Raw genomic sequence first — 13811 nt, forward strand, 5'->3', positions numbered from 1 at the left:
ACACGCGCGCGAAGCAAGTAGTGAGGGGAAGTTTGAATCATTTTACTGACTCGGTTCTTTCAATATCGTTCGTCAAAATGAACGATTATTTTTTTTGTCATTTCGTTCATTTAATCAGAAATAAAATAAAAATGTTGCATTTTCAATTAAAAAAAAGACTCCCAATACGGCTACATACACAAATTTTGGCTACAGTCCCAGGACATATTATAATAAACAGAATGAGTAGCTCATCTCTCATATCTTCCAGTCTGAGTCGTTCGTTCTTTTGAAGACATTGCACCGCATAGCGTCTATGGGAGTCACGTGACAAACGAACGAACGACTCGGAGTAGAAGAGTCATTGAGGAAGAATCACTCAATTCTGTTTCCTGTACATAACCTACGAAGGTTTTGCGATGATTTGCGCATGCGCGCTCAGTAGAACACGAACGAATCACTCTTCTTCTGAGTCACGTTCATGAACGACCCATGATGAGAGGCAAGGCTTCATTTGGACACGCCCCCTTCTGCTCGACACAAGCTTAGGCACTTCGGTGTCACACGTCACGTCAATGTCTCCTGTTTGTGTTTGTGTGTGTGCGTTGTTTGGAGTTTTTCTTTAACACCTCACACACTCCTACCCTACCTTACATTACAGTTTCATCTAAAAAGGATGAATAAAAACAACTTTTCAAGCGTGTTTTCTCAGCTGTGGAGTCACTTTGACTCTCAGGTTGGTGTTTCCACAGCTGTAGGCTTCACCTCCGCCTCATTTCTCATCATTTCCTACCTAATGTAAGTCAAAGGTAGATAGATAGATAGATAGATAGATAGATAGATAGATACTTTATTGATCCCAGAAGTCAATTCCAGACAAATTGTCTAATTTGTTACTATTATATATAATAAGGGCTTAAATGTGCATGTGCTTTCTGTTATCTCTCTCTCCCTCTCTCTCTCTCTTTCTCTCTCCAGGCTGGCATGCAGCAGGTCTAAGCTGAGAGATCCTGCAGACTGCGTGTTGTACTCTCTGATTGGAGACCTGTGTCACCTTGCTGGAGCTTTTCTCTCTAATCAGACAAACGTCCAGGTAAAACCAAACCCGAACAAGTCAATCTGCCTTTGTTTATCTTTAACAGTGTTTAAATTCCCTTTGATCTAATTTGAATTTCTCTTTGTAGCGTATTATGGCTTTGATGATGACAGCTTTGGATGTTATGCATTTCATTTCTGTCACTTTGCCTTTTTGTTGCTGGTTTAATTCCACCGCTGGTAAGATGGCTTATTTATGTGCATATTATTATTATTATTATTATTATTATTATTTTCTTTTAGTAATAAGTGATAAATAGAAATAGCAGAATGACCTAAATATTAAGTGTATCAATCTAGTACCATGGGCATTAATGTTGGTTTGTTGTTTTCATCAGGCTATAGGGGCATTAAACACAGAACCTCACCAATGACTGGAAATTTTAGCACACAGTCACTTTATCACATATCTTTGCACTGGTATCACATTTTAAAGCATAGTTTTGTAAAATGTATATTTATATTATATTGTATATAATTTATATCATAGTCTTTTTTTATTTCCTAAAATCTGCACAGTCTGGAGTTTGTTGCAATTGCATTTCACTACTGTTGTACCATATATGTGACAAATAAAATTCTTGAATCTTGGATCTTTTTGATGTCACACAAGGTAGTATCAAAAGGTTTTAAGATTAGCTCTGTTTGCAAGCTCTGCTTTTTTCATCCGACATCCTTGCTCAGATGCCTTAAAACCTGGCAGTAGAATTCACTATTGACGGTCTGGCTCCTGGGGATGAATTCTTACAATAAAGACGATCAGAACACGCTCGGTCAAGATGCAGACCTGCCACGCCTTTTTCAGTCATGGAGATAATTAGCTCTTCTACTGTGTGGACTGTTGTTTCATGGGTCATCCACGGCACACTGACCAAGTTCTTTGTAGACTTCAACACAATGTTCCTTCTGCTCTTGGGTCAACAGCCTGGGGATGAACTTGGCAGCAACATTGTGCATGAGGATTACCTGGACTGTTTTGTATGACACAATGTTCTTCTGCTCTTAAAGCGCACATTCCATTCAGAACACCTCGAACGACTCATTATAGCATCGCCGTACACTTGCCAAACAATTCTGTGGCAGATTTGCACAGTTATACGCAAAATTTCACTCTTGCTCTTTGTTCTAACTTGCTGTCCATGATGAAATAGCAGACATTGTAACAGCTAACAGACGTGCTTAGCAGACGAACAGCTAACGTGGTCATGATAGCATCAATTGCACATAGGATGATGTCTTTTGGCACACTGATTTTTGAAGGTCTGTGCTTCCTGTGACTGTGCGTGGGCTTGAAACTTTGTGATACCACCTTGTAATTACTTAAACCCTTTTAAAAAGGCTTTGCCCTTGTCTTCATGGAACTGGCTTTGTCATACCAGCATGCATTAAGTTCCAATATTAATGCTCCAGCATGCAAAGACATTTTAGGGAATAGTGTGTGAGTACAAATTTGTGGCGAAAGTTTAAAAGAAGTCTGGTGTGCACATACTTTTGGTCACTATAAGTGAGTTCTGCATTTGTGTCTTGTTCGAGAGCGGAGAGCGAGAATGTTAAGCAGGAGGAGGAGGCAGAACGTCCTCATGGTCTGTCTGCTGTTTGGAATGGGAGGATGTGTTTACGCTGATGTACGTGTACGTCACATGCAAGCGGTCGCTTACGGTTCTCCAAACAGCAGGAAGCTGCTGAATGTCATTATACAGGTGAGTGACCTGATCCTCTCTTACCTGCACACCAACATGTGTGGTTTACAATAAAGCATGCCTTGGGGCAATTCTGCTTTCCTTAGCAGTTTAATGTTACCCAAGAGTGTATTTAAGTTGTTGTGGTTTGTGTGGTTTTTTTTTTTTGGTTTGTTTTTTTGAGAATAGGACCAGACTGAATTGCTTGGCTATGTGCTCGGGCTTCTGTCCTTCGCTATTAGCTGGACCTCCAGGATTCCGTTCTTTCTGAAAGCTGTGAGTAATGAGCTTTTGGATTGGGATTTGTTTCTGAACTCCAATGACCTCGAATCCACTATGTTGTTGTTTTTCTTTTGTCTAATTTTTGCATCGTGCAGAACAAAGGAGAGATGAGTACTTCAACGCATATTTCCTCAAGATGTTTTAGTGCCCTGGCTGGAGCTCTTTATGCCTCTGCTATCCTGCTCTATGATTCACGACTGGAGTCTGTTGTTAAAGCGCTGCCATGGATTCTTTCAGGAGCGTGCTGTTCAATTCTGGATGTCTCTGTATCTTTTTCATTTAAGTTCAGTCTTTATTCGTCACATGTACATTACTGAACAGTGAAATTCTTTATTCTTTGCATATCCCAGCTTCTTGTTGGTCAGCTGAGGTCAGACCACAGGGTCAGCCATTATACGGCACCCCTGGAGCAGATAGGGTTAAGGTCCCTTCTCAAGTGCCCAAGGCGTCTCAAACCACGGACTTCTGATCAGCAACTCAGAGCCATAACACAATAACCATACAACATCCTCATACCTTATAATAATTTTGTGCTCCTGCTGTAATCTTTAACTATCTGATTTTTTTAGATTTTGCTCATTTCATGTTACAGAAGCTACTTTAAGTGGCAGTCCACTGGAGCGATGGATTCAGATATGGAGTGCCTTTTGGGCACGGTTACATCTGGTCTGTATTATGATAAAAATCCTAGAAAGCATATTTCGTCCTGGAAGAACAGCTCATCAAAAATGCCTAAGACAGGAAATATAGATGATCGGCCTATTCGAAAGGTATTTATAGAAAGATACAGTGTGTAATATAAATATACATGAAATATATTCTCTCTAATTATTTCTTGTTTAGTTCTTTTATCTTAAACTACAATAATTATAATCATAGACAGTAATTGAACATGATAAATATTTGAATATGTAACACTATGACACTTTTTATACTGGAACGCCTAAATAATACTGATGTACAGTGAAACTATTTGATGGATTTCAATGTTTTCTAGGCGTGTTTAAAGGTGGTTACCGTCCCTCAGGAGAACTCGGCAGAGAGCCAGCCGCTAAAGGGATCTGAGAAGGTGATCAGGGTGGATGAGTGTTATTCCTCAGGCAGCGCTACTGATTCGTCTCCTCTCAGCTCTGATCTTGAGGTTAGCAACCCCCTTTTCAATAAACCACACCCTGGTCAGTGCAGTTCCTGTAATACTGACCATAATGAAAGTAATTATATAAAAATAATTGACTATTTTTGAATTCTTAACTAGATTACCAAAAGCTGTCATGGGGCAGATGGAAAGGTAGCTTTTTTTAAGGGGATAATGTGGAAATCATAACAAGTGCATTTAACTGACAGGCAAAGCAACTCTGTCAAAAAAAAGTTAAAATTTTAATTTTTTCCATATTTTTTTGCATTAGTGTAAGATTCAGATGCATGGTTTGTATTTCCTACATTTTCCTATGCAGGATTTGTAGATGCTGTAAAACAGTCCTTGCCCTTTTTTCCCTCTTTAAAAAAAAAAAAAAAAAAACCTTTTTTCCAGGTATTTGCTTTCAGCCAGTAGGTGGCAGTAAAGTCTTTGACAGGTGAACAAATGGTGTATAAAGTGTGTACTGCTGCTCCAAGGAATCAAGAAAATATGAATGAGTGGCAAAATCTGCCATCTAACCATTTATTTTGTTATCTAAAAAAGGATAGATTTATGATGATAAAAATCAGATTTGGGTCATGGTTAGCACTGTCTACTTGCGCCTTCAGGATTAGGGATTCGAATCTCATCTTCAAGCTCTGTACGTGAATAACTTTGCATGTTCTCCCCATGCTCTGGTGGATTTCCTCCAGATACTTACATTCCAAGCCCTGACTGGTGTATCCACATTGCCAGTAGTGTATCATAAGTGTGCTACACGCCTGTAGTTCGCCAGAGTAACATTATTGTCATCGCGGCCAACCGTCGCTGACTGCACCTAAGCACTGACACCTGCCACTCCTCCCATAAATGTTAAATAAATATACATACTAGCAAAATTCACGTTTTACTTTGATAATGACCATAATGTTTTTTTGTTTTTTTTCAATTATTAATAGCCTTTGATTACATACAAATATTGGTGCGTGTAAGAGTCAGTAAGTAGTCTGGTTCATGTCATTCTTGCGTGTCTGTTAGCCAGCTTGTCAGGTTACCATGGAAACAAAACCTCAAACTGAAGCCTTTCCATAAAATTGAGAGGTTGAAAATGTTATTCATCCATCCATAATTGTTTATAACAGTTATCATATGTAGGATTGCAGGGGGCCTAAAGCCTATTCCAGACCGATTAGGGCACAAGGCCGGGTACATCCTTGATGTGGTGCCAACTTATTGCAGGATAAAAGCACACACACTAAATCATATACTGTGGGTCTGAAGGAAACCCATCAAGCACGAATAGAACATAAAAAGGTCTCACCCACAGACCAGAGGTGAGATTCAACCCCCCAACCCTGGGGGTGCGAGGCCACAGTGTCGACCAGTAACTTATTAATAAATTCAATGCTGTAATTGTTGCCAAATCCTCGTTGTATATTAAGAGAATATTATGCATCTTGTGTTCAAATTGAAGAACTACTTGAAAATATTGCATTTTAAAGATTATTATTATTATTATTTCTATTATGAGGTTAATGCGTTCTGAAGGTGATCTCAGTATAATTACATCTGTTACTGGAAGGCTGTAGAGTTAGAGAACATACAGTGATGAACACCAAGGTGCTATCAATCAAGTCACAAAGGAAACGTATTGCTCAGGGTTTGGTGAGAATAAAAATATCCCAGACTTCGAGCATCCTGCAAAACTCCATTAAATCCATTATTACACAATGGATCATTTTTCACATCCTGAATCCTCAGAAGTACTGATGAAAGAAGTCAGTGTCTGACTTTAATGTTCTGCTTAACTTTTACTACGTCCACTAGTATACACTGTACATACAGTATAACCTGTACCTTGTGCACATGATTGATGCAGTGCCCTAAAAGCACTGGTTCGTGATCTTGATTTTTTTTGTGCAGCAGGAAATCCTATTTGTGTGCCGTGATGTCTGGCACAGCCAAGCTGTTCCTTTCAAGAATGTCTGGCTATTGAGGATGTCATTAAATTACTTACAAAAGTGAATTGCTCAAAGTGAAAACAATTGAACTTTGTTTTATTGGCTAAACAGGAAAACAGCAAACGATGTGAAAACTCTGAGAGGCGCAACGACTATGGAGTAGGTTATAGTCCAGGGTTCGGTGCTCGTGCTGTCCCCTCCTACAAGGGTAATCTTGAGGAACCGCTCTAGGGCAGATTCTTGCTCCTGCACAACCTTTGCACTTTAGTCATGACTGAATTTTGACTCTTACTTATTTGTACACAGTGTCTCTCACTCGGTACTGGATATTAATTTCCTTTAACTGAATACCAGACCTGAATTAAGTGGAGTTGTTGCTGATGTACATCAAAAACCTCCATAACCTTTGATCTGTACATTAAGTAAAATACTGTAAAGTCCCTGTGTGTTTTAACTCTCTATCCTGGCGCTAAGCCATGCTTCCATGACCACCACACAGCAGGTAACTCTCAAAGTTCTCCTTCACTGTGTCTGGAAATGATTTTCATTCACGCTAATCCTTGAGAAAAGCTGGATTTGGAAGCTGTGGGAAACGGCTGTAAGGTCTACAGGGATTCGGATTACTCGGCTATATTTTTGAGTGGCAGAGGTACCAATGTTATTATATTATTATTTACATCCATATGTAGTGTACGTTTCATTTGGCTAAGGATTTTTTCCAAAGCAGCTTAAAACTGAGGCAGGATGCAAATGAGTAGGTGAGTGGGTCTTGAATATCTTGGGATCCTACGGCATTACCATTTCCCTTTAGTAGAACTAGGAGGCTCAATCCTGTTCCAGCGGTACACTGCCCCTATGTGTAAAGCAATCTTCATGGTTGATGTTGAAGAACACAGGTGTAGTGACAAAAAAAGTGCAGTTCATCGAGTGTCCACTGGGCGCGTCTCCAAAAGTGCGTCAATCTTTATGGAACCCCATGTTAAACCCAACTTTACAACAGACATGGTCAAATGGTCTCCATACCTAAATTTCCCATCCATGTGGGAACAACTGTATAAATCATAAAACGATGCATAATGAGGCGCGTGGCAGGCCGATTTAAATGACACTAGCAGTCTGCCATGCATCACTTTTGCTATCCAGCTAACTGGAATTGTCGTAGTTTAACTTGCCACAAGAAATGTAGGAGTTGACACGGGATGACGTGAATGGTATGGATGATGGAGTTGAATCAAATGCAAAGTAATATTAGATATACATTTTTGATAAGATGAAGTTAAGCTAGCTAGCTTGTGGTAACTGAGGTAAGTACTGAGGTACCAAGACCAACCAACAGCCGAACTCTCAACTGTTCGCTCCTTCTATTTGCCCATTTATGGATCAACCAGGGTTTGGATGGAGACAGCTCCTGCCAAGTTGGTAATAACCAGAGCTCCTACAGTTAAGGTTCAGAAAACCTATGGGTGATGTCACAGTGTTTGTCTAGTTCTTTTCATACAGTCTACGGTCTCGACTCCACTGAACACCTTTGAGATTACTGTATACTGTACCTAGTTTTTGCTGTTTGGTAGTGTTGATTGCAGTGTGATTGAAGTAGGTCTAAAGCAATTAGTTCTCAGGTAATTAATCAAGAGTAGTTTCAGGCTTCCTTAAGGTGTGAATTGTGGGCAGGGCTTAGCTACATATATTGAAGGTGTCTCCGCGGTTAATAAGCATATCCTGCAACAAAGGTAGTGCACAGAAAATTGACTTAAACTCTTGTTTGCCAAGAAGTTACAAGTTTTTATAGACAGTTACCTCAGTCTAGCATGTGTCTTCAACCTATCTCTGTCAGTTCTCACAGACCAAGATGCTTTTACTCACACAGCAGAGGCAGATCTCCCAGAAACCTCATCTACCCTCCAGTACTGTCTCATTGTCCTGCACTGGTGGTAGGTGGGCTCTGGAACTGCCAATCTGCTGTAAATAAAGCAGACTTTATCTCTGCCCTAGCTACTCATTACTCTTTTGACTTTCTGGCACTAACTGAGACCTGGATATCTCCTCAGAACTCAGCTACACCGGCTGCCCTATCCTCTGCCTATGTATTCTCTCACACTCCACGAGAAACTGGCAGAGGTGGTGGTACGGGTCTCCTGTTGTCCAAGAGGTGGTCCTTCTCGCCCATCACCCTGTCTCATCTCAGTTTTTCATCATTTGAATTTCATGCAGTTAAGGTAACCTCTCCAATTAACCTCCACATCTTGGTTATTTACCGTCCTCCTGGCTCTCTAGGAAACTTTCTAGATGAAATGGACATACTTCTTAGTCTTTTTCCTTCTGCTAACACTCCTCTCACTGTTCTAGGAGATTTCAACCTTCCATCTGATAAACTCCAATCCTCTTTCCTTCTCCCTCTCCTCAACTCCTTCTCTTTAACCCTAAACAGCTGCCCTCCTACACACAAGGCAGGAAATTCTCTCGACCTTGTTTTCTGCCGCCCTTCCCCAGTCACAGATATGACTACTATTCCTCTTCATAAATCTGATCATTACCTGGTATCCTTCACTATAACCCTTCCCATTCTATGTAAACCTAACCACCAAAATGTCTCTTTTACCCGCAAAAACCTTCACTCTGTCTCCCCTTCCTCTGTGTCTTCATACACCCTATCATTCCTCCCAGACCCAGACTCCTTCTCCTCTTTACCACTAGAGACTGCGACTGAAACTTTCCTCTCCTCTCTCTCCTCATCCATAGATCTCCTTTGCCCGCTGTCATCTAAACCAAGGAAGAAATCTTGTCCTGCTCCTTGGCTATCTGATGTACTGCGCAACAACAGGAGAGAATTAAGAACTGCGGAGAGAAGATGGAAGAAATCACAGCTTGATGCAGATCTCATCTCTTACCAGACTCTTCTTTCCAAATTCTCATGTGATGTGACTTCTGCCAAAACTACCTTCTTCAGACAAAAGTTGGAAGCGTCTGCACATGATCCTGGCAAACTCCACAACATCTTCTCCTCACTACTCAACCCACCGACTCCTCCTGCCCCTTCCTCTCTGACTGCTGACGATTTTGCCACATTCTACGATGGGAAGATTGTAGCAATCCGCCAGTCCTTCGCTCTCAACCAAAGTCCTACGGCAGAACCTCAGGACCTTTCCTTCCCTCCTTTAGCAGAATTTTCCAACTTGTCATCTGACGAGATTCAACAGATCATCTCGTCATCTAACCCCACCACCTGTTCATTAGACCCAATCCCTTCCACAATGCTCCAGGCCATCTCACGAGACCTCCTTCCCTTCACCACAGCCATCATCAACCAATCCATATCATCTGGTCATGTTCCTGCCGCTTTTAAGAAGGCGAGGGTTATTCCCATCCTCAAGAAACCCTGCCTGGACCCATCAGAAGTTAACAACTATCGCCCGGTATCACTGCTCTCTTTTATTTCCAAAATTCTTGAAAGAACGGTTTATAATCAAATGTCTCTTTATCTCTCACAGAACAACCTTAATGATCCAAACCAATCTGGATTCAAAGTGGCACATTCCACAGAGACTGCCCTTCTGTCAGTCACTGAGAAGCTCCATGCTGCTAGATCTGCTAAACTTTCATCTGTCCTCATCCTCCTGGACCTGTCAGCTGCATTTGACACCGTGAACCACAAGATTCTATTATCTATCCTTACAAGCCTTGGAATTTGTGGAACAGCGTGGCAATGGTTTGCTTCTTACCTTAAAGATAGGTCATATGAGGTAACATGGAGGGGATCTACATCTGCCCCACGTAGACTCTCTACTGGTGTCCCGCAGGGCTCAGTACTTGGTCCTCTTCTGTTCTCCCTCTATACCCGGTCTCTTGGTAAGGTCATATCATCGCATGGATTCTCATACCACTGTTATGCAGACGACACCCAACTTGTCCTCTCCTTTCCTCCCTCTGACACTCAGGTTTCCACCCGGATCTCAGCATGTCTGGCAGACATCTCATTTTGGATGGCTGCTCATCAGCTGAAGCTCAATCTCAGTAAAACCGAACTGTTGTTTATCCCTTGTGACTCATCTCCAGGTCAAGACCTTGTGATATCCATGGACAACAACCAAATCACTCCCTCAACCAGCGCCCGCAATCTTGGGGTAACCGTGGACAATCATCTGTCATTTTCCCCACACATCGCTAACCTTACTCGCTCTTGTCGATTTCTTCTTTACAATATCAGAAGAATTCGCCCATTTCTTTCTTCACAGGCTACTCAGGTGCTTGTTCAGTCCCTTGTTATTTCAAGACTGGACTACTGCAACTCACTCCTGGCAGGCCTGCCTCTGTCCACGATTCGTCCTCTGCAACTGATCCAGAATGCAGCAGCACGACTCGTTTTTAACCTTCCCAAGTTCTCCCACACCACCCCACTCCTCCGCTCCCTGCACTGGCTTCCTGTAGCTGCCCGCATCAAATTCAAAACACTGATGCTTGCCTACAAAGCCAAAAATGGCCCAGCACCCACTTACCTCTCTGCGCTAATTACACCACGCACTGCACCACGTTGCCTCCGATCCTCCAGCACTGCTCGCCTCATCCCACCATCTCTCAGGGATCGAGGGCGGCATTCATCCAGGCTCTTTTCTGTTCTGGCACCTAGATGGTGGAATGAACTTCCTCTAGATGTCCGTACATCAGAGCCTTTGACTATCTTTAAACGACGACTCAAGACGCATCTGTTTCTCCAGTACTTGGACTAACTCCCCTCCCCCCGAAAAAACAAAAAACAAAAAAAAAAACACCTCAGTTGTGTTGGACTAATGGTACTTAGTTATTAACCTAGTTAACCCAGTGTAAGTATGTATCCAATGTTGTAAACATTAAAGCACTTTTTGTAAGTCGCTCTGGATAAGAGCGTCTGCCAAATGCCTAAATGTAAAATGTAAATAAGATGAATACACCCCAGGTCTCCTTGCACAACATCAATGCCTGACCTCACTTAAGCTAAAAGCTTAAAAGCTAAAAAATATAGCTACAACAAAGCTAGTGTTAAGCCTTCCCAGAAGATAGGACAAAAAGAAAACATTTACATGCATGTATCTACAAACCTTTGGCCATATAGTGTACTTTTTCTCCACGCCATGTTTATCTAGATGAACTTTGACTTGAACTGTAAATTCAGCCTTATGTGACTTGTGTTGCAACATCTGACACAGACTGGATGCCCATGTATGTTTTGTAATAGCTGTAAAAAGATTGGTTATATGCTTATCTGGTTGTTTAATGTAAAAAACATTTTACATTTCCGCAGATATCAGTTCAGCCAAAACGATCATCAGTCAGGTTTTTGTACAACGACATCAAATGTGGTAAACTTTTGTTGAGTTTTATTTTTGTTTTGTGCCTGCTAGGAAGTTATTTGTCTCATGGCTGTTTCATTCATAGTGAATTCAATGATTGTAAATTGACTGCTTTTGCACTGATTTGCCTCTACAAAATATTTCCATGTCAAGTTACAGTAACTGTTTTAACAGCATCCTTAGAGCTTGGAGGGGATTGAATTTCTATGTGGCAAACGTGACTCCTATAGATGCTATGCAGTGCATTACACAGGGAACAGAATTGAGCCTTCCTTCTCATGAGTCTCCTGGTCCGAATCGTTCGTTCTTTTGTCACATGACTCCCATAGACGCTATGCAGTACAATACATTCAAAGGAATGGACGACTCGGACTAGAAGACTTTGGAGAAGCACCGCTCAATTATGTTTCCAATTATGTTGTAATGCACTGCATAGAGTCAATGAGAGTCACGTGTCAAAAGAACGAACGATTCGGACTAGAAGATATAAGAGGTGAGCTGCTCATTCCTGTTATCATATGTCCTTAGCTGCATTGTATTATTATCATAACTGGAACTATAGGCAAAATTTGTATATTTAGGGTCTGTTTATTGAAAATGTAAAGTTTTTATAATTTCTATTGAAATGAACTAAAAGACTAAAAAAAGAGGTTTGTTCATTTTGATGAATGAGATTCAAAGAACCGAGTCACTAAAATGATCCAAACTTCCCATCACTAGTTCTGACACCTTTCTATTGAAACCAGTCTAACCTTTTCCTCAATTTGATCTACACTGGCACTTCTATTGAATCAGACTACATGGGCCAGCCGTCGCTCCCCCCCGTGCATTAGTGAGCCTGGGCCATCCATTGTAATGACTAGAGATCTGAATCAGAGCAATTCCAAAACTGCAGCTCTTTTGGGATGTTCCCAGGCTGCAGTGGTCAGGTCCTACCAATAGTGATCCAAGGAAAGAAAACCCCCGAACTGGCAACAGGGTCATGGGTGGCCAAGGCTCACTGATGCACATGGCGATTAAAAGCTAGCCTGTGTAGTCCGATCCAATAGAAGTGCTAGTGCAGTTCAAATTGTAAAAAGGTTAACACTGGTTGTACAACATCTAAAAAGAAATTATATCAAAGCAGATATTTAATCAGCACCTAAGTATCATGATAATATGGTATCGGAAGGTCCCTGGTAGGAATGATTCCCATCCCATCCCTGTTGTCCTCACACAGCCTTTTTGTCCTTGGGTGGAATGCCTTACAGTACTGTATATGCTGAGCTCGATATTCCGGTCCGGTCATGCCCCTAACCCTCCAGTATTTTTTTTTTCTCATTCATGCATTCCTACAGTGGGACTTTCAGGACACGCCTTCCCAGTGGAGTTCACAGAATAGAGACGAGCAAACAATGGACGTATTCCCTCTGCAGGACTGGACGGTAGACCAGAGGTCAAAGTCCAACACGAAATCCAGCTCTAACGCCTTTAATGACGCCGATCTGGAGAAGAGGATGGTTTCCTAATCACCCGACATTAACTTTCAGATGCTTTGAAATCATTCTGGATGATTCTCAGGAGATTTGTCTGTACAATAATATTTAACAAGATATCACCTATAATAAAAAAAAGAGTGAACGTTTATATTTTGTTATATCTTGACGTATGTGGTCCATGTTTCCATTTGAGACTCATGTTTTTGTCAAGGCTTTAAGGAGTTCCTAACATGCATTTTTTTTTTCCAAAGAAATGTTTAATTATTCTTGTTTGTCACACATTTCCTCCTCATACATGCCACAGCACTGAATAATGAGATCACACTGAAACAGTTGAAACATAAGAAGACCGAGCCGAAACAGATTATTTCAGGGAGGTGGCTAATAAACTAGTCTAATAAAAAAACAATCTCGCCCTTTCACAGGCCTAATAGTGCAGTAGGGGTTTTCCTGTATTTTGATAGTCGGGCAGTTTTATCTGAGCTGTACTGCAGAAAGGTCCAGCAGCCTCTGATAAGAGCCAGACCAGACGACCAGGGCTTTTTAAGCTGTCCCTTAAGTCACCGCCGTGGCCATATTTGTCCTTTGACATGGTGGCTTGGTTGTATTGTGCCCATGTCAGTCTTGTCTAACAGATGAGTACCAAGAAGACTTCCCAGAAAGTCTGATAATAGGACAATGTCGTGATTAGAGATTGTTGAACACATTGTGGAAGTGGATCGGGGATGTATTAAATGACTGATAAGGTTCCAAGGACCTGTAATTCAGAGTAAATCTCCTTTTTATTTTCAGCTATTGTTCGTTTATCCAAATCTTTTCATCGTATGAAATATTCAGGATATCTAACATTTTTGAATTATTTTTGGCTGCTTCCAATCCGTCTTTGAACAAAAGGT

The 13811-nt window shown here is 41.3% G+C and overlaps 1 protein-coding gene across 1 annotated transcript; it reads left to right on the forward strand.

The window, feature by feature from the left end:
- The first annotated feature begins 514 nt into the window (after positions 1 to 514).
- Positions 515 to 13063, forward strand: tmem44 (transmembrane protein 44). The gene is made up of 9 exons (XM_053512649.1): positions 515 to 777; positions 958 to 1072; positions 1164 to 1254; positions 2608 to 2774; positions 2943 to 3029; positions 3131 to 3301; positions 3605 to 3805; positions 4033 to 4176; positions 12775 to 13063. Exons 1-9 carry the CDS (start codon positions 656 to 658, stop codon positions 12943 to 12945), a joined length of 1269 nt encoding a protein of 422 aa, XP_053368624.1. The 5' UTR covers positions 515 to 655; the 3' UTR covers positions 12946 to 13063.
- Positions 13064 to 13811: the final 748 nt, after the last annotated feature.

The sequence above is a fragment of the Clarias gariepinus genome, chromosome 15, assembly GCF_024256425.1.
Source record: "Clarias gariepinus isolate MV-2021 ecotype Netherlands chromosome 15, CGAR_prim_01v2, whole genome shotgun sequence".
Taxonomy (NCBI): domain Eukaryota; kingdom Metazoa; phylum Chordata; class Actinopteri; order Siluriformes; family Clariidae; genus Clarias; species Clarias gariepinus.